Source organism: Marmota flaviventris, chromosome 13, assembly GCF_047511675.1.
Source record: "Marmota flaviventris isolate mMarFla1 chromosome 13, mMarFla1.hap1, whole genome shotgun sequence".
In the NCBI taxonomy this organism is placed as follows: domain Eukaryota; kingdom Metazoa; phylum Chordata; class Mammalia; order Rodentia; family Sciuridae; genus Marmota; species Marmota flaviventris.
In genome coordinates, this window is record NC_092510.1 from 70,918,535 (window position 1) to 70,937,522 (window position 18,988).

General features: G+C 50.2%; 1 protein-coding gene across 4 annotated transcripts in view; it reads left to right on the forward strand.

Annotated features, from left to right (window-relative positions):
* Tmod1 (tropomodulin 1) overlaps positions 1 to 18,988 on the forward strand; it is a 93,671-nt gene that overhangs the window by 9,757 nt on the left and 64,926 nt on the right. For all 4 annotated transcript variants that reach the window (XM_027930841.2, XM_027930842.2, XM_027930839.2 and 1 more), the window contains exon 2: positions 10,380 to 10,549. In XM_027930841.2, coding sequence (XP_027786642.1) covers positions 10,430 to 10,549 — 120 coding nt within the window. In that variant the 5' untranslated portion in view covers positions 10,380 to 10,429. The remainder of the gene's footprint in view (positions 1 to 10,379; positions 10,550 to 18,988) is intronic.

Here is an 18,988-nt window from a genome sequence, read left to right on the forward strand (position 1 = left end):
AATGTCCCGTATCTTCACCTGAGTTTTTCCATAAGTGTATGTATATATATTGGTGAAAATTTGGTGAGTTTTACACTTAAGGCTTGTACTAGACTGTCTATAATCTATGCCTTGTGAAAAAAGAAAAAAATTCCCTACCCAACAAAAGAGCAAAGGCCCAGGGTTGGGTTCTTGCACAGAAGCGAGCGACCGTGGCCCTTGTTTGACACCCTGCTTTCATCAGTTCAGCTGAGATCTCCCCCAGCTCTGGGGCCAACATGGCAATAGTGTGCCATGGACGGTCTCTGAGAACCCCACATCTTCCTCGTGGCTGCTGAGCCGTGTCTACCCATGCTGGGCTTGCAGGTGGCTTGTTGGGCCGGAGACATCGAGACATCGGGGGACTGTGGGGAGGAGGAAGAGAGGAGTGATCTGAACTGCCGGGTCCTTTATCAATACCTCACACCCCCTGAGGAGAGCATGCAGTCCAGGCTCCAAGCTCTGCTTTGTGAAGGCTGCTGTCAGAGGGGCGGGGCTGCTGCCAGAGGGGCGGGGCTACTGTCAGAGAGGCGGGGCAGGGATCCTATTGCAGGTCCGAGGGAGCCCCAGGCCCAGGCTCATCTGTAACCAGGCTGACCCAAGGTGAGGTGTCTGTAAAGAGGGGCTCCTGGCTCAGCCCATCGCTCTCTCCTCCTCCAAGGGTGGTGGATGAAGAATTGGCACATGGGACACCATCCCAGAGAAATACAGCAACTGGCTCAAGATCACACAGCCAGTTTTCAACCCAAGTCAGGATTTGTAAGCAGGACCCCGACTCCTATCCAGTGCTCCCTCTGCCATGGTGCATTGACAGCTTCCTAATGCCCCCAGGGATTGGACATTTTAATGGGTTGAAAGTCACTAGGGAGGACTGGTCACAGCTGCAACAAGACTGAGTCTGGCTGTGAGACCTTCAGGGTGTGTGTCTGGCCTAGGAACAGATCGCACACCTGTGCAGGTGCCCAGAACCCTGCTCTCAGAGGAACCTGGGCTTGGTTGAATGCTTAGCAGTCAATAACTTGAAATTATTAAGACTTTTTTATCTTTGAAGTTGAATTTTTTTTTCTTGTACCTGGGGTGTTTAACCACCAAGCCACATTCCCAGCCTTTTTTTATATTTTATTTAGATTCAGGTTCTCCCTGAGTTGCTTAGGGCCTCACAAAGTTGCTGAAGCTGGCTTTGAACTTGCCATCCTCCTGCTCCAGCACCCTGAGCCTCTGGGATTACAGGTGTGTAATCCCTGCACCTGGCTCAAGTTGCATTTTTAAAGGGGAAACCCGAGTGGACAATGGAGCATTCACCAGGGCTTCGAACCTCAGCTCACATGGGTTCCTCCTCCTGCTGCCTCTCTGCTTCCTGGCATGGGTTCATGGAGTCCCGCTCCCCTGTCACTGGACACTGTGGCCCTCCCCACTCCTGCCCAGCTGCCACTGGATCCCTCTGCATTCCTACCATGTGCATTCAGCTGGAAACCCTATAGGGCAAGCCTCTCAGCACCCCTTCCAGGTCCCTAGTGTCTTGCCCAGAGGTTGCAAAACCCTCATTATATTGCACAAGACACTAGGGACCCAAGACAGGGGTGGATGAAGGATTGTGCTGGGGCAATGACCAGTGGGAAGGGAACTGACCTGGATTGACACCCCACCTCCAGGGCAGCCTGTGTCCATCCTGCATCTGCAGGAGGGGGAAACTGGCAGCCAGTGGACACCTGGGGGGGGGTCACAGCGTTAAATAATAACTAAAAAACACTATGACAGATGGAGAGAGAGAAAATGAACAGAACAACCTCATAGTTTAGTATCTTCCCTTTTGAACAAAGGACCCCACATTTTCATTTTGCACTGGACTCAGCAAATTCTGGGGGCAGCCCTGCCTGGGAGAGTTCTGCAAGGCAGGGTGAGAAGCTGGGCCACCTTAGGGAGGAGCTCTTCGGGGAAGCAAGCAGACATGGGACTTGGACCTTGGTGGTCCAGGGAGCTTAGTCCCCTCGACCAGCTCTCTCCCTTTGCCTCTCCTCTCCCCATGCCTCTCCTCTGTCTGGACCCCATCATGGGTGACAACACACCCAGGGACATGGAACTGCAGCTGTAAAAGTGGTTGTTTTTATAAGCTGCAAAGCTCTCTGCACATGGGAAGGATGGCTATTGGCATAATTATCCAATCATATTTTATGACCTTGACCTCAACTCTGAACTCTGAGGAAGTGACACCAAACTTCCCTTACTCACTTGTCTACGCCTTAGACAGCCAGCCGAGTGCTGGCTGACTCTTCCCTTGCTGGTCCGCTGGCCTGGGTTAGGATTTGTTTGTTCGCTCTGTTCCCTGACTGACAGTTGAGTTCAGTTTGCAATAATCACACCTTTCTTCTGAGGCAGACCAGGGCTGAGATGTGGACAGGTGATCACGGCCCTCTCCTGGGCCCCACCTGTGGGCACAGAGAGATGAGGGAGCCAGCATCTCTTGTACTAGGCAGGGGAGTGCTGCTTCCATATGGCCACCCACAGAGGTTGTGCCAGGAGAGAGGGCTGGGAGCCTGTGTCGAGGGAAGGAAGGCACTTTGAGGGCTTCCTGAGGCTTTGAGGGCACAGGGGTGGGGAGAGAACATTCCAGGCTACAGACCAGCATCAGCAGGACCTAGGGCTGGGACTCCAGGGATGCTCTGGGACAGGTAGTCTTTATAGTGCAAAGGGGAAGGCCTGCAGCGGGGTTAGGGGCTGGGAAGGCTCCAGAGGTCCCCAGGTCCCGAGGGTCTCAAACCCTAGGAGGGGAGGACGCTGTCAGTCTGCCCTAATGGGGAGCCATAGGGGCAGTTTGCCCCTGGGAACAGCATGGGAGTGACTTTCACCAAGATTATTCGGGGGCTGAGGTGAATGTGGCCAGGAAGAAGGGAGAGCTGAGGCAGAGTGACAGGCCAGGGTCCCAGCCACACCAGGCTATGATTCTACTCCTGTGAGCCCCACGCGGTCGTCCTAAGTTCACAGAGACAGGGAGGGGCACGGTGGGTGCTGGGGGCAGGGCAGAGCAGGGAGTGGGCAGTGAGTGTGTAAGGGGTACAGGATTTCCTGTGGGATAGAGGAAAGCCTTCCAGAATGCCCAGTGGTGATGGTGGCAATGACGGGAACGCACTTCATGCTACAGAACTACACGCTGAAAATGGGGAAGGCTGGGGCTAGCACAGAAGTGGAGGACTCCCGTAGCGTGCACAAGGCCCGGGGTCCCAGCTCCAGCTCCAAAACAAACAAGGTAGAAAGTCAACGCGATGTTTGTTGTTATCACAATTTAAAAAAAGAGAGAGAGAGAGAGAAAATATGACGGTTAGACATGGGGTGGACAGAGGCGGGAGGCAGGTGTTTGCCTAGGTGGCTGAAGGCAACAGAGGTGCCAGAAGCCAGGTGTGGTGATGGGGACAAGGTGATCTGGGGGCAGTGGCTCAGGGCTAGCCATGTGGGGAGTGGGGGACTCTAGGAAGAAGTGCCTGGCAGGGAGCCATGACTCAGGAAGGCTGGAGAGCGGCCACCTAAGTCATCACCACCTGAACACTGGGAGCAGGGCATTGTCCAGGAGGCAGGAGGCAGGGCCACAAGGGAAGAGGGAAGCCATGGTTTGAGCTTGCCTTCTCGTTTAGCCATAAGGAACAGAGACTCCTTCAAGGTGTCTCGGTACAGCAAGGATGGCATGGGGACAGCGTGACCTTGTAAGGATTATGGGAGGGCAGGAGTCTGTGGGAACCAGACTTAAGCCATGGCCATCCAGGCCTGAGGGAACAGGAGCCTGGTACCTGTGGGGCCCAGCCTTCGCCCTCTCTCTCAGGTTGCATGAACTGTCCCTCTCATGAGGACTCTGGCCCCCTTGCCACATCACTTCCCACACAGCCTCAGTGTCCACACGGTCACTCCAGCCCCATGCTCTCTTTATGTCCCAGGTCAAGACTGTCAGAGGTTGAATTGTGTCCCCCACTCCCACCAAGATGTACCTGTGAAATAGAGTCTTTTCAAAGGATCAAGTTAAGATTAAGGTTACTAGGGTGTCCCTAGTGCGGTCTGACTTACGTCTTTATAAAAAGGGGAAATGCTGACATCTACAGAGGGAACAGGACACAGGGCCCAGAGAATGTCAACTCCAGGCCTGAGGCTACCAGAGTGAGGAAAGAGGCCTGGAGCAGACTCTCCCTGGGATCCCTCAGAAGGGCCCCCTGCCCACACCGCCTGAGTTCCCTCCGCCAGCCTTCAGTGAAGCCACTCAGTTTGTGGAACTCTGTTAGGGCAGCCGCCAATCGAATACACAATCAAGTGAAGAAGCTCACTGCCCAACTCCCCTCCTTCCCCACTTTCCCCTTCTTTCCTTCCCAGTCCCCACCACCATTCTCCTTCTTCTCCCCCTCATTTTGTCCTAGGCCAGCTCATAGGCCATAGACCAGCCAATCACTTGGCTGCTCTCCAGCCAGACACCCACTCTGTCCAATCCGCTGAGAGCAGAGGGTGTCCCATGATATAAAGTCTGGCTGCCTGAGCCATGTTTCTTTTGGAGATAGCTCTCTAGGGAGGGACAGGGGACATTACTAGCTCTCTCATGTCTCTGAAGCTAAAGCGGGAGCAGTGGGCAGACAGCATAGTCCTGGGATGCAGGATTTAGGGATGAGGGATGGTGATGTAAAATCCCTTTACCAAAGTGTGTTCCAAAAGAGAGACCCATGCACCAAGAGATGTCTCTGAAGGGTCAAGTGGGGACCCAACCTTGCTTTGCCCATCTTCAAGATATTCCCCAATGGAAATGAGAAGAGAGTATAACTGGAAAATATTCTTTTGAACTTGTGACTCTGCTCTGCCTGAGCCTGGGGAAGTGCGGTCCATAAATCAAGACTCTTAAGTGACTCCTCCCAAAGCATCCCCTCACAGACGGTGCTGGAGGAACGTGGGCAGAAGTGAACGGGCTCACCTCCTGCGAGATGCAGGAGCACTGTGTACTGGGAGCACCCCCTTCTTAGAGCCTTCGCTTCTGCTGCTGCCCTGATGGATGGCCTCAGCCCTTGACCCACTAATTTTTACTGTCCAATCTGCCAAGTTTTATTTCCTGGCACAGCTTGTAAATTCTATTTTTTATATTTAGCAGAGGCTTAAGGCTTCTGCCTTGGAGATGCAGGGTTGGCAGGATGAGCCGTAAGTATAAAATAGTCCACAGATTTGGAAGACTTAAGTTTCACTTCATTGCATTTTTAAATTTACCTAGCTGCCCTTTTCTTTTTCTCAAGAGCTTTTACTCAGGACCCAATTTATAAGGCAGGTGACAGAGGAGCTGTTCTGGCTCCGGAGGGTCATGCTTAGAGTCCCTGCCCCTTCATCATTCATACCCTTCCTGCTTGTCGCTCTGCTCTGGGATTCTCATCCCCCAACCCCAGGTCTGGTCCAATCCGTCCACAGTCCACATTAAAAATGGTAAATAGGATCTGAGAAGACCAGGGGTTTTCCAGGGTCTCAAGGACCACAGACCAGAACCCAGGTGTCTGCATTTCCTGTACCTCTGGGCCAGACACAAGGCCAGGGCTCATTGTAATGACTGGCACTTGTTGAGACCAGGTGGACTGCGTACCAGCCACAGGTCCCGTCTCATCTGCTTTTTGATACTTAGCCCTGACGCATCCTATGGGGTGAACACGGTTCTTCTCACAAGAAATCAGCCCAGTGACTTTTCAACTTTTTATTTGAGCTGCACAATTCTTTGTTCAAGAGAAATCTTAACCACAACCCCAAATAAGAATCAGGTAAAATTAGAGGTGGGCCCCCTCGCTTAACCTTAAACCCCTACAGGGATCTGGAGGCACTTTCTCAGGGGTCTTCTGAGAGCTCAGTTTAAAAACTGCCCATGCCATCCAATTCTATCTATTTTAGAATTGGAGGCCCAGAGGAGGGGAGGAACTTAGTGAGGGTCACTCAGGGAATTACTATTACAACTAGGCCTGCAACCAAAGTCCTGGGAACTTCAGTCCATGTTCCATCCCTGACACCTCTTTTATTAGGAAACAGAGGCCTTATAGTAACAGCTCTAACATGCAATCTCTTCCACGCTGTACTTTAAGCCTGGGCTTGCAGTGGGCTCTAGTAATGTGCTAGTTTCTTCTTCCCCCACTCCATGTCCTCCTTGCCTCCAGCTCTCCAGGGCCACCGACCACAGGAGGAGAATCCTACTTTCCAGAACCCACTGCTGTGAGCCAAGTGGATGAGTGTGGCGGAAGCCCACAGCGCCATCATTTACCTTAGGAGTCCTCCATTCTTCCCAGATTATTTAGTGCAATGCTTCATCGCTCTGTAATATTCACAGGACACTTGACATTAGAAAGGGCTTTTTAAATCCCATAAAATAGGGATTTTGAGTTCAGCCACACCTTGGGGTGTATAAATGGTTCTACCACTTCAATGCCACACTGGAACCTCTGGGAAACAAATCATTAACCCTCTTGGGTGCCATAAGAGGAGACTCAGGAAATTTGATGATCGTACCCCTGGGTGTGGCATCTCTGGGGGTGGCCTGCTGCCCAGCCCACATCCCTCCACTAGCAGACCCGTATCCACCACCTCCTTTGCTCTCTGGCTCAGTCTTCAGTTCCTTCTGCCCCAGCTGGCTTTCCTATGGATTTCTTTCTCCCCGTTTCCTTGTCTTGGCTCACTCATTCCCAAGGGTCCCATCTATGATTCTTTATCTACAGTTTTATTGCCAGTCATCTAGAAAAGGAGTTAGCTGGCAAAGATATATAGGATATATATATATATATATATACAGAAAGCTCCTGGGGTCCTCAAACTGTTTGATTTCCTGGAGCTGTATCCTGTCTGGTCCTGTCCCTGTAACACCCTTCTTGGGTGGTTCTAAGGATGGAACACAGACCTGAAGCTCCCAGGACTTTGGTTGCAGTGCTAGTTGTGATAGTAACTCCCTGGGTGACCCTCACTTGGGTGGTTCTAAGAGTACCAGAGGTGACTGGGTTTTGTTTTGTTTTTCAAACTTTGTTTCATAAGATTCCAATTCGGGGAGCAGTTTCTTAGAGACATGGTGACATGTCAAAAAGATTGGGGAATTTTGTTTGCAACCTACCCCTCTTGGAGACATCCATTGCAGAGTAGCATAAGAAAACTCAGAGAAGTCCTAAAGTCTAGATCTCGGAGAACCTGACACAACCTTGAACCCGTTCAAGCACTGTCTTAGCTGTTTGTTGCTAGAACAAACTACCGGAGGCTGGGTACTTTATGAAGAAGTTTATTCAGCTCAATTTTGGAGGCTAAAGATTCCAGGTGAGGGCCCTCCTGGCCACGTCACAACATGATATATGACACGATGCTGGGAATGTATATGAGAGGAAGAAATCACATGGCAAGATAGGAAGCTGGAGAGTGGGGAGGGCCAGTCTTGCTTTTTTATAACAACACCCTCTGGCAAGAACTAACTCCTTCCATAAAAGCAGCATTAATCCCTCCAAAGGGCAACACCTTCCATGACCCAATGACCTACTGCTCTGCCCCACTTTTTAAAGGTTCTACCACTTCAATGCCACCACACTGAGGGCCAAGTTTCTAGCACAAGAACCTCTGGGAAACAAATCATTAAAAAACTGTGTTTTGTAGTCCACGGGGTGCCAGTTTGGAGGCCCCTCTGGACTTCTCTGTGAGTTGGTCTGGAAACCTCTGAGCCCTTCAGTAGGGTCCCTCTTGGCCTTAGGATAGAAATCATAGATCCACCTTCTCTCCTGGCTTCACTTAGGAAAATCCAAATTAGGTTGCTTCCAAGGACCTCAAGGAAGGTTTTTCATCAATACCAGAGCATTGTCAGACAGCTGTGCTTTCTTTGGAAGAAAATGGAAATGGATCAAGGGGGGGCCCATTTATGGTCTGAACACTGCATTCTTGGGGTCTGGTCAAAGGAAGACGTCAGACCAGGCTGAGCCATTCTTAGAGGAAAGGATGGAGCTGGGGTTGCTGTATTTGGGAGGCAAGTCCTCCTTATCAAGCCGGCTGTCACGTCTTCAGATTTCTCCTAAAAATGTGCCCACACACTAATCAAATGTACTCTCTCCTTTAAACGAAAACTCAACTTTGCTTTTAGTTTATTTTAGGTTACTTTTAATTGCTTTCAATTAACAACTAATTCTAGGTGGTAGATCGGGTGGTTGTTTTCTTGTTTCATTTTTCTCTCCTGTGGAAAATTCCATCAGTCACTTCACAGCTGAGTCACAGGTTTTGTTTGTTTGTTTGTTTGCACGGGGGTCTGAATAAAGCTGCTGTGAAGATGGGGATAGCAATTATGTAAGTGTGTGAGGGCTGCTGGAACAAAGTGCCTCACGCTGGGTGTCTGGAACAATAGGAATTTATTGTCTTGAAGTTCTGGAGGTTAGAAGTCCAAGGTCAAGGTGTTGGCAGAATGGTTTCTTCTGAGGGCTGTGAAGAAGAACCAGTTCAAGGCTTCTCCCCCAGCTTCTGGTGTTTTCTGGCTCTCCATGGCTCGTAGAAACGTTCTCCTGACTGTGCATCGTCACATAATGTCCTTCTTGTGTGTATGCCTCTGTCCGAATTTCCTCTATTAGGACACCAGTCACATTGGATTAGGGGCTCATCCTACTCCTGTATGACCTTGCCTAAACTTGATTAATTATATCAGCAAAGACCCTATAAGGGTCACATTCTAAGTAAGGCCCCATCCTTCCTTGTGTTACTGAGTCACTGAGGTACTGGGGTTAGAACTACAACATATAAATTTGGAGGGGCCAAAGTTCAACCCATGGCACTGCTTCTGTCCCACGGTACTTAAGGAACTTGCAAGCTGTTGCATCCCACACCTGCCCATCAGGAGAGATGGCTGGGGGCTCGGCTCAGGTAACTTGAAGGACAGGTAGAGACAGATGCAGAGATACAGCAGCTCTGCAGCAGGTTTACCTTTCCCAGGAGGAGAGGAGCCCAGAGCCTCCTCCCGGCTGACTGATCAACAAAGGCAGGTAGGGGACTGGAACTGGGTTCAGTCCCATGAGAAACTTCCAGGGTGGGGACCTCTGTGGGGAGGGGACAATGTAAACCCCGATCCTGCCCACGGGAAGCCACATGGGGGACATTCACAGGAGTTGCATGGAGAGGTGTGGGCCCAGTGCCAGGCCACGATGCACTTGGGTTTGTGAGGAGTCATCAAGGCTCCTCAGGGAGGTGAAGTACGAACTGGGATTCTCATGTTATTGGACAATTTTTGTCATGCTGATGGATAGAAGGACTCAATGCCCCATTGTCCCCTCAACTGCAAGAGACTGTGTGTGGTACAGTGGGAAGCACTCATGCGCTGACATCAGGGGTCCCAAGTCAGGCCCCAGGCCATCCCTCCAGTTCTTCATGGATAAATGGCTTTAATTTAAAAATCTGGTTTACAGGAGATGCTGAGGAGCTGGAAAGAGTTAACAGGGAAGGGAATCTCATGGCTCTAGAAAGTAGCAGACACAGAGTCTCAACACAGGAGCTGAGTTTCATCTGTGAAAAGGGAACCCAACGGCATCCCTCTCCAATGAGAGAGAACAGGCGTGGGCCCTGGCCTCCCTGGTTCCCATGAGCCAATCACTTCTTCCCTTTGGACCAACTCCCTTGAGAGTGAAATGAAGGGCCCAGGCTAGACAGTGTCCCTCCGCCAGGACATTAAGTGATTCTATCAAAAATGTTTTGAGACAATACAGGCTTGAAAAGCCAACAGACTGAAGTACAATTTGTGGTCATGTGATGTGGGTGACTCACTTAACCTAAGTCCAATTTCCCTGTCTCTGAAAGTGATGGTAAATAGCCCTCATGGGTTAAGTTTGAAAATGTTCCTGAAGTGTTTAACATGTGGCTTGGCGTTTGGTAGTAAAAGTTAGCTCTTATCAGAGCCTCTGTTTGGTCAGGATTGAATGAGTTGTGGTAGGTGAAGGGCCTGCCCGCAGTAGGTCTTCCATGAATCACGGACACTGCATTTTCCCTTTAAAACTCGGTCCTGGCGGAGCTGTCCCCATGATTCCCACTGGGGCCTTGGGTAGAGGGGGAGGGTTGCCTGGAAAAGAATGTGAACTATTTGAAGAATAAAATTGTTTTCAAGCCCTCGAGCCATTTTAATCACCCATTTGCTCATCTTCAGTAGCTGTGCCCCTTACAACCAACGTGAACCCATTCAACCACCCGCCTAGGGGTTCTACCTTGTTCAGTTTCTTAGAGAATTAGGCCCAAAACCAGAGAGCTGTTTCCAGCATGGTAATAATTATCCTGGCAATTCGTAAAACAGTCCCAGGCCGCCTCATGACGGACAAGCACCCTTTCACTTGAGAACAAACCTAAGGAGGGTCTTTCTAAGATTTCTCTCTTTCCGGTAGGTCACAGATCACACAGAAACTCGGAAGACAAAGGTAAATCCCACCACGCCATGTCCTACAGACGAGAGCTAGAAAAATACCGTGACCTGGACGAAGACGAAATCCTTGGAGCCCTCACAGAGGAAGAGCTCAGGACGCTGGAAAATGAGCTGGACGAGCTGGACCCTGATGTGAGTGGGCACTAGGGGAACACGCTGCCCCAGGTCAGGGGCCACGCCCTCAGCACCGGGTGGGCAGGCGTGTCTTCCCCATTGCCACTGTCTTCTCCTTATATGGCAGTGACACTGAGTAATGATGTCTTTGTATGGTTTCTTAAAAAGTGCTGTTTAGAGTTCTCCAGGAAAACCGATCCAATGAGATAAGGGTAGATACAGAGGGTTACTATGAGCAGTTGGCTCAAATGATTTTGGAAATTGACAGATCTCGAGATCTGCAGTAGGAAGCTGGAGACAAGGAGAGCTGGGGTGCAGCTGGGGTCTACCTGCTGGTGGGCAGAAGGCCCCGGAAGAGGCAATGTTTTAGTTTGAGTCCAAAGGCAGAAATCAGTGCCCCAACTCCAGGTGGCCAGGCAGGAGGAAACACGGCACCCTGACAGGAGGGTCGGCTTCTTTGTTCTGTTTGAGCTTTGGATAGATTGGATGGGGCCCATCCACAGGGGCAGCCTGCTCTCCTCAGTCTTCAGATGCAAATGGTAATCTCATCCAGACACACTCACAGATACAACCAGAACGAGGTTCCCCAAGTGTCTGGGAACTGTGGCCCAACAAGTTGGCTCGTAAAACCAACCGCCATAAGTCCTCTTCTTGTTAACCCAGCATCTCTTTGAACCATAACTAATTTTCAAATAGGGGCAGTACCAAGGTTGTACTTCTGCCTAACACGATACAACCAATCTGTGTACCACAGGGAACAAATGAACCTATTCCCCAGAAGGGGTGGTAAAGTTCTTGAATGCTGTTGACTCTTCTCCAAATCCTGTAACCTAAACATTATGATGGAAAATGAACAATACTTAAATATTATCAAATATAGTCAGGGGTGGCGGCACACACCCTGTAATCCCGGTGATTTGGGATTCTGAGGCAGGAGGGTTGCAAGTTCAAGACCAGCCTGGGCAACTTACAAGAGAGTCCCGAAATGAAAAATAAAAGGACTGGGGATATACCTCACTAGTAAAGTGCCCCTGGTTTCCCAATACCCCAGGGGGGGTGGGGGGTGGGGGGGTGAGGAAACAAAACCCCACAATGGTGTAAAGTCAATAACAGTTTATGTTACATAATAATGAAATGAGAGGGGAAAACTAAAGATATTTGCTACATACACACATTCATAAAACAAAGGAAATATTCATGACAATTATTGTCCTCATTCCTATAACTGGTCAGATGCAGGCGGCTTGTATTTAAAATGACTTCTTTCCACCACCCGTTCTGACATCCTGTTGCTTTTAGCGAGCACCTCAGCTGATTGAGGACCTTCATTCTGAAGGCTCTCAGCCGTGTGTAGTCCTTCTGGGGTGGGTGGTTGACTTTTCCATTGACCTTGATCACAGGGCATGGCGATACTGAGAGATGCCTACAGGACCTCCCATGTTCCAAGCTCAGGCTTTGTCCCCTCTACTGTGAACTGGGGGTACAGTTTCCACTTGGTGGCTGGGATCAGCCACGCCAGCCAGCGCTGTGGCTGCCTTCTCAGCCTGTTGATTCCCAGGCACAAGGAGCCCAGGTGGCCAGGGGGAGCCTTACCTTCCTGTCCAACGGATCCTTATGCCTCCAATGAGAGAAAGCATTCCTCTTGTTGCCCTGTCACTTCTAGACAAGCAGAGCCTAAGGTCAAGAGAACAGGAAGCAAAAATGTTGCCAGGAGTCCCTGGGGACACTCCCATTTCCAACCTTGACTCCTAAACCTGTGAATCCTGCCTATGGCCATATATTGGCCCCCTGATTCAGAGCATGCGCAGCCTCCTGGAGCGCCTTGACTAGGGCCCGGCAGGCCACAGACACCTACCTGGCTGCTGCTGTCACTGGGTCTTCCAAGGGCCATTCCACTGTTCTGTCAAGTGCAGTGCTTTTGGATGGAGGGGAACATGCATTGTAGAATGAATTAGTTGAGAAATAAAGGACTAGAAGAATTCCTGTCACTTGTTTGATGTTTTATCATTGCATTTCATAGTTGGCACATTGAAGAAGTTTTAATTTAATTTAATGCTCAGAATTCACCTCTGTAGTCAGGATACCCAGTATTGATAAGCAGAAGTCTCCCTGGTAGTGTGTTCTTTGGCAAGCCATGCTGGAGTAAGGGGCAGGGTCTTCATGCTAAAATTATATCCCAGCATAAGGTCTATGCTTAGCACAAAGAAGGCAGATAATGAATGCTACTGAATTTGGTGCATTTCTATTTGATGTGTTTTTAATTAAAAATGGAATGTTTCATGCCTTTAAAAAACAGTCTTCATTCAATTCTGGCCTAACAGTGATCTACCAAACAAACAAAATTTTAAAAAAGCACCTCACTTTCGTTTCACTAGCGCACAGATAATCACTGCTGATGTTTAGGGAGCACAGTACAGCAGGAAAAATGCAAAACTGGAGGCTAGAGGTCCCATTTCCACCCCTGTCTCTGATACCCCGTGTGACCCGGGGCCAGTTCCTGTCCTTCCCTAGGCCTCAATGTCCCATCCATGACATGCTGGAGTTGGTTGGTCCCTTTCAGGACTAAGCTTCCATGAGCTTATCACCTGGTCTTATCTCCAGACTCCATGAAGTGGCTTCTTTCCAGATAACCCAGAATCCTTGACTAGGGTCCGGGATCCATGCCCCATGGGATGACAGATCCTTCCAGCAAAGTGTCCTCATCTTGCTTTTCACAGCTTTCCCCTGCCCAGCCACGAGGAGACAATGCCCTGGAGAGGCAGCTTCTGCTGATCAGAAGGCAGTGTGGGTGGAGGGAGCTGAGGTTCCTCCGCCTTCCCGCCTGTCTCCTCCTGCTAGGCTGCACGGCTGCCGAAATGAGCAACAGAGGCCAGCAAAACAATCCAGCTTCCGCTTCATTGCTGCAAAATTATTCTGTTCTAATTCTATCCTAGATTACTGTTCATAGAATTTCAAGAACAAACAGCTTTTGAAAGTTAGAACAAAAGGGGATGTGGCTGCTTCTAGTCAATTCGATAAATGTGACTCAGTTACCTGCCCAGCCCGGGGCCCTGTGTTGGGCACCAACAGGGATCCTGCCCTTCAGGACTCAGGGTGGTAAAAGCAGGTATAATAATCAGGTTCTATGTGGGGCAGGCAGGGGGCTCAGGATTATCTCTTGGTGGGAGGCTCCACAGAGCAGGTGATATTGGAACTGGGCCCTAGATTTTCCAAAGTCTATAATTAAAAATGAAGAACTCCAGGTGAAGGCGTCTAGCACGGGCTGCAGGAGGGACGGTCCATGTGGGAAGAAACTGGGAGGGGGAGCCTTGGTGATTTCTGTGGAATGTTAGATGTGACTAGAAAGGGGTCAGGGGCTGGATATGGGGCAGGGTGGCAAGGCAGACAAGAGTGGACTTCTCTCAGTAGCCTGGGGAGCCCTCAAGGAGCAGTGACTCCATGTGCTTTGGTGACTTCAGGAGCTGATTCTCAGCACAGAGGGACTATTAGGGGTACCAGAAGGGACGGAGAGGGGGCTTGGACGTGAGTCCCCCTGTTCTGTCCACCTGTTAGTGGCAAGTGCTCTTGAAGGCAAGGAAGGGCCTGACCTTCTCCACAGCCCTTCCTGCAATGCCGTAGAACACTTGCTATTCCCAGAGAGGAACAAGTGGACCCCCAGGGTCCCACAGGCCTGCTGTGTCTCTCTTTTTGCCCTGTTGGAGTTTCCCTGAGCCACTGGGTGGGGATATTAGGTGAGGCTGCAACTGCAAATAGGGCATCCGATGACAAGGATCAGAGACCAGCATTCGCCCCAGGAGTGAGGAGGGGGCAGGGGAAGGCGCCATCCCAGAATTGACAGTGTAGCCCTAAGGACCAAGCCCAGGCCCCAGCTGGGAACCATGTCACTAACCTGGCAAAGATCCTCCACAGAGCCCAACACCAAATATCAGGTTCTCCAGCCTCAGGGGCAAATTCCCAGGGCCTTGGTACCTCTTAGAAGCCAGCTCTGCTGTCCAGGTGAGTAACAGGGATGGCTCTGCTGGTTCCCATGGAGGGAGGAGCATGGAGGCTCAGATTGCCACCAGCTTGCCTATACTCACACCACTAGAGTGACACCACAGGGCTCGGGCTCTGGGAGTCGGGTTGCACGCAGGCTCCAGAGTGTGTACAGGCGGCTCTGGCAGGAGGGGAGCCATTGTGCCGGTGGGTCTGGGAGTGGGCACAGGCCACCTGAGACCTGGCATTCTCAATTACTGGGGTTTCTAAAGTGACATTGTCAAACACCCCTTTCTCCCTCAGTCGAGGAAGAAATCAGAGCGGATGGGAGATAACAGGCCAAACCGGCTTTTTGTCCCCAACACACAATGGCCCCTTCACTTGGGATCATCTCTGTTACCTGATTTGCAAGACAGTATTCCTGTTTTGAAAGGCCTGGGGTAGGGGCTTCTTTCTGAGAGCTCAACATTCCAGCTCTAGTTTCCCCCTGCCTTGGCCCGCTCCAAAATCACAGCCCTGGGAGAGGCCAAAGGTATGTGGACCGTGAGAGGACAGTCAGCAGCGGGTATGCAACCCCCAACTCAGAGCAGGAGCCAAGCCCAGAGAGGGGAAGCAACCTGTCCTAGATCTGAGATGTCCAAACAGAACCAGAACAGAACCCAGGGGCCCTGATGCCCAGGCTGCTGCCCTCCTGTTGTACCCCACACTCCTCCTGTGTTGACTTTTGTGTCACATGAGCTGACATGGCACTTGGGACGTGCAGATGCTGTTCTGAGCACCTGGAATATATAACTCAGCCATCACCCTAATCTTCTGAGGCAGGTGCTCTTCTCATCCCCGTTTTACAGATGAGGAAATTGAGCAGTGGAGGAACTTGTCCAAGGTCCCACAACTTGACAGTGGCAGAGCCACGACATGGTTCTGGAGTTCACGTCTTAGCCAAGTAGCCTGAGGCTTCATGGGAATCTTCATGGGATCGTTTGGGTCCTGTCTCTATCCTTGGGCACTTACTTTTCCCTCTTTGGGTCTCAGTTCCCTTGACTGTCGATGGACATAGTTGGATAAAAGACCTCAGATGCCCCCTCCAGCTCTCCCAAAGCACGATCCTCAAGTCCCTTCCTGCTTGGACTCGGCAAGCCCTTCAGAGGGTGACGTTTTGGGTTATGCAATTAAGCCCCAGCATCACGTGACAGCGTGGAGTACGAGAAGTTGGACAGCAGCTCTGTTTGCAGCAGAGGTTTCCAAACTTGAGCACATTAAAAAAAAAAAAAAAAGGTTCCCCAAACTTTCTATCTCTCACTCTGGAAAAACTCGAGCTTATCATGAGATTGTTTTGGACTCCCGCGGGAAAGGAATGCTTCATGTGCTAAAAGTATCCGCTGTTGACTGGTTCCCCAGAGGATCTGCCCTTTCGCGTCTCTCTGGAGTTAAGTGGATGTTGCTCTGAAGCTGAGCCAACTCTGTTGTTCAGATCGCCTTTGTCCTGGGTAGAGGGGAAAACGGGCAGTGTGCAGAGCAGCGCATCAGGGACTAGTCTCACACAGTGACTTGTGCCGGGAACAGGTTCTTATGTGATCAGTAGATACTTAACATTTACTGGGTAAAGCCCTGTTGGATTATCTCATTTAGTCCTCTGTGAGGGTTTGGTGTTTTGTCTATTTTAAAGGTTGGGAAACTGAGGCTTACAGAGAGGAGTTAACCTGCTCAGGATGCAACCTGGGTACTGCTGGGATTTCCACCTACGTAGCCATGCCCCAAAACCTCTGCTACTAACCCTCACTCCTGTGAGCACTGTGGGACCTGGACTTGGGGAACAGACCTGGGAATCACCAGCAATTTTTTTTTTCAATTTGATTTCCTTTGAAGGTGTTATGTTATTTTCATCACAAATACTAATCTTTTTTAAAAAAAAAAAGAAATTAGGGATCCACTAACACAAAGAAATTAACTATAAATATTATTTGTTAATGAGGCTTTGGAGAAAAAGTAGAATATTTTAAAAATTCTCCCAGAAAAAGGATCAACGGATTTGCAGGAGAGACAATAGTAGAATAATCCCAACCTCATAAAAGAATTAGGGCCGATGGGTTGATTTGGCAGTCAGCTGTTGGGAAGCTGTGATACAACATAACCACAAAAACAATAATGAGAAACAACAGGAAATCACGAGAGCTGCAATTCTCTGTCCAGGTGTTCTTGCATGCCAGGTCAGATGTTCCCATTTCATGGGCATCTGCCCAGGAAACCTCCAGAAGCACCCTAGGTTCATCTTCACAGGCTGGGGTCAATGCCGTTCTGCAAGTAAAGCTAGAGGCTAAAGAAATGGTGGAGGTTAAATCCTGGAACTGTACTGCCCACCCATGCCCTGCATGAGCATATCAAGTACATAGGTAAAAGACCCTGAGTGACAGTCTGTCCTGGACTCCTGTCCTTCACTTGGTACTTGGTGACTTTCACCAAATCCTCATACTGGTCCTATAGGTACTATTATTACCTGTTTAGTGGTGAAAAATCAGAACAATGATAAGACCCTACAATAGAGAGAGGAGAAAGGACTTGTTCAAGGTCACACAGAAGGTCATCAGTACCAGGGCAAGGGCCTGGGGCTTCCTGACCCACCGTGGGGCTCCTCATCAGGCTCCACACACTCCTACAACCCACCCTCCCTGTGCCCCAGAGCATATCCTATAAGGCAGAAGACACTCTTGGCCATCCTAGGAGCTGCCAAGTTTGGTCCACGGGGCCGTGGTTCTTCCTTGTAACACAAACCGGCAGAATCGCAAGCTCAGGACAGAAGTAAACAGTTGAAATGGAAAGAAATAAATCTCTTCTCTAAAAATAGGCACGCATCCTTAGAAACACTGCCGGTCGGCCCTGCATGCCCAGGATGGGCTCGGTGGGGCAAGGGCGAATCAGGCCAGGCAGCGTGTCTCACTCTACCCTTGTCTTGTGGCCCCAGGACACCCACACCCACACCCACACTTCTCTCCACCTCCTGTCTGCCCCCACAGCCCAAGAGACCTCTGGGACCTGAAGCCCTTCACTCCAGGTTGGCATTTCCCACATCTCCAGGACCAACTCCCGTCCCCTCCCATGGGATCCTTGCTGATTTCCCTCCAAACCCCAGCACAGCCTTGCCCACACTGCAGACCCTGACTCATCTTCCTTCCTGCACTGGGTTTGCCTCTCAGGCAGAAAGTGCTCAGAGGAGGAGATGCAGCTGCCCTGACAGTACCTCCAAAATGTAGGCTCTGTCCGGTTGAATGGAAGTAAACAATGAAGCCCTACGTGGTCACTCTGATGGGCAATAAGCTAATTTCATGTGGGGTTTAAACCTTTATTCTAAGGTTTCAGAATAAAAGGGTTTAGAGCCTCATTTTGCAGGGGGAACTCTAAAATCAGAGAGTACCAGTGCCATATCTGTGACCTTATGGCCCTGGGATGAGAATCCAGGGTGGCAGGCAAGGTTCAGCTTGGTTTCAAGCAACAAACTCAAAATCGCATATGCTGTAGTTTGTTCATCCTTCAAGTGCAAGTTCAGAGGCAGGCAGTCTAGGGCTGGTGTGGAGCATAGCTCTCCAAGCTCTCCAGAGACCCGGTGTCTAGCCAGCTCAGCCCCTGCCATGGCCAAGGTGTAGCCCTCATCCCCATGGTCTGTAGTGGGAGCCACAGCCCAGGCATCAGAATAGAGGGACAGGGAAGAAAAGGGAGGGGCGGGAGAGAAGGAGAAAAGCCAAAATTCAAGTGCCTTTTAAGGAAGATTACCAGAAATTGCCACTGTTTTCTCATATCACTGATCATGGCTTGACTTAGCTGCAAGGGATCCTGGGTAATGTAGTCTTTAACTCTGAGTAGCCAAGGGCTCAGCTTAAGAGTTGGGGTGTGTTTGTTACTAAAGAGGGGAGAGAACATCAGGGATAATTTAGAGTCCATCACCATGGGTTTGTCGGTTTGCTGGCCTTATGTTCTGCTCTGCCAAAAGCCCTGAGGTAAAATAAGAGATGTTGGCAAAAATTTAAGCAAATTTCCCAAGTAAGACATCGCAAAAAGCTCACTCTCTAGCTCAGCATTTCCCAAAATCCCCTTCAGAGAACCCCAGTCCCATCACAGCCCTCACTCTAACAGCTTTCATGTGTCCCCTCCCCCAGACTTGCTCAGGGGCAGCAGTTGGGGTAGGCCTATGGGGTGTCCTAGAATACTGTCCTTTCCTCCACTGGAGCATTGGTGCTGTGTGAGTGACATGGATGATCCGTTCCCACTCTCCTAGCACCCAGTGCTTGATGATGGGGATTCAGGAAAGACCAAGATATGTCCCAGCTGGCACTTGAGGGACACCCATTCTCCTTGGTGAGAGGGATATGGCTAAACATACTCTAGGACCGCAGAGGGTGGGCAGTATATAAGAACTGGCAAGATGCCAAGGGCAGTCTGGAAAGAGACTCACCAGGTCAATGTGGGTCACTGCAAAGACCCAATGGGGGC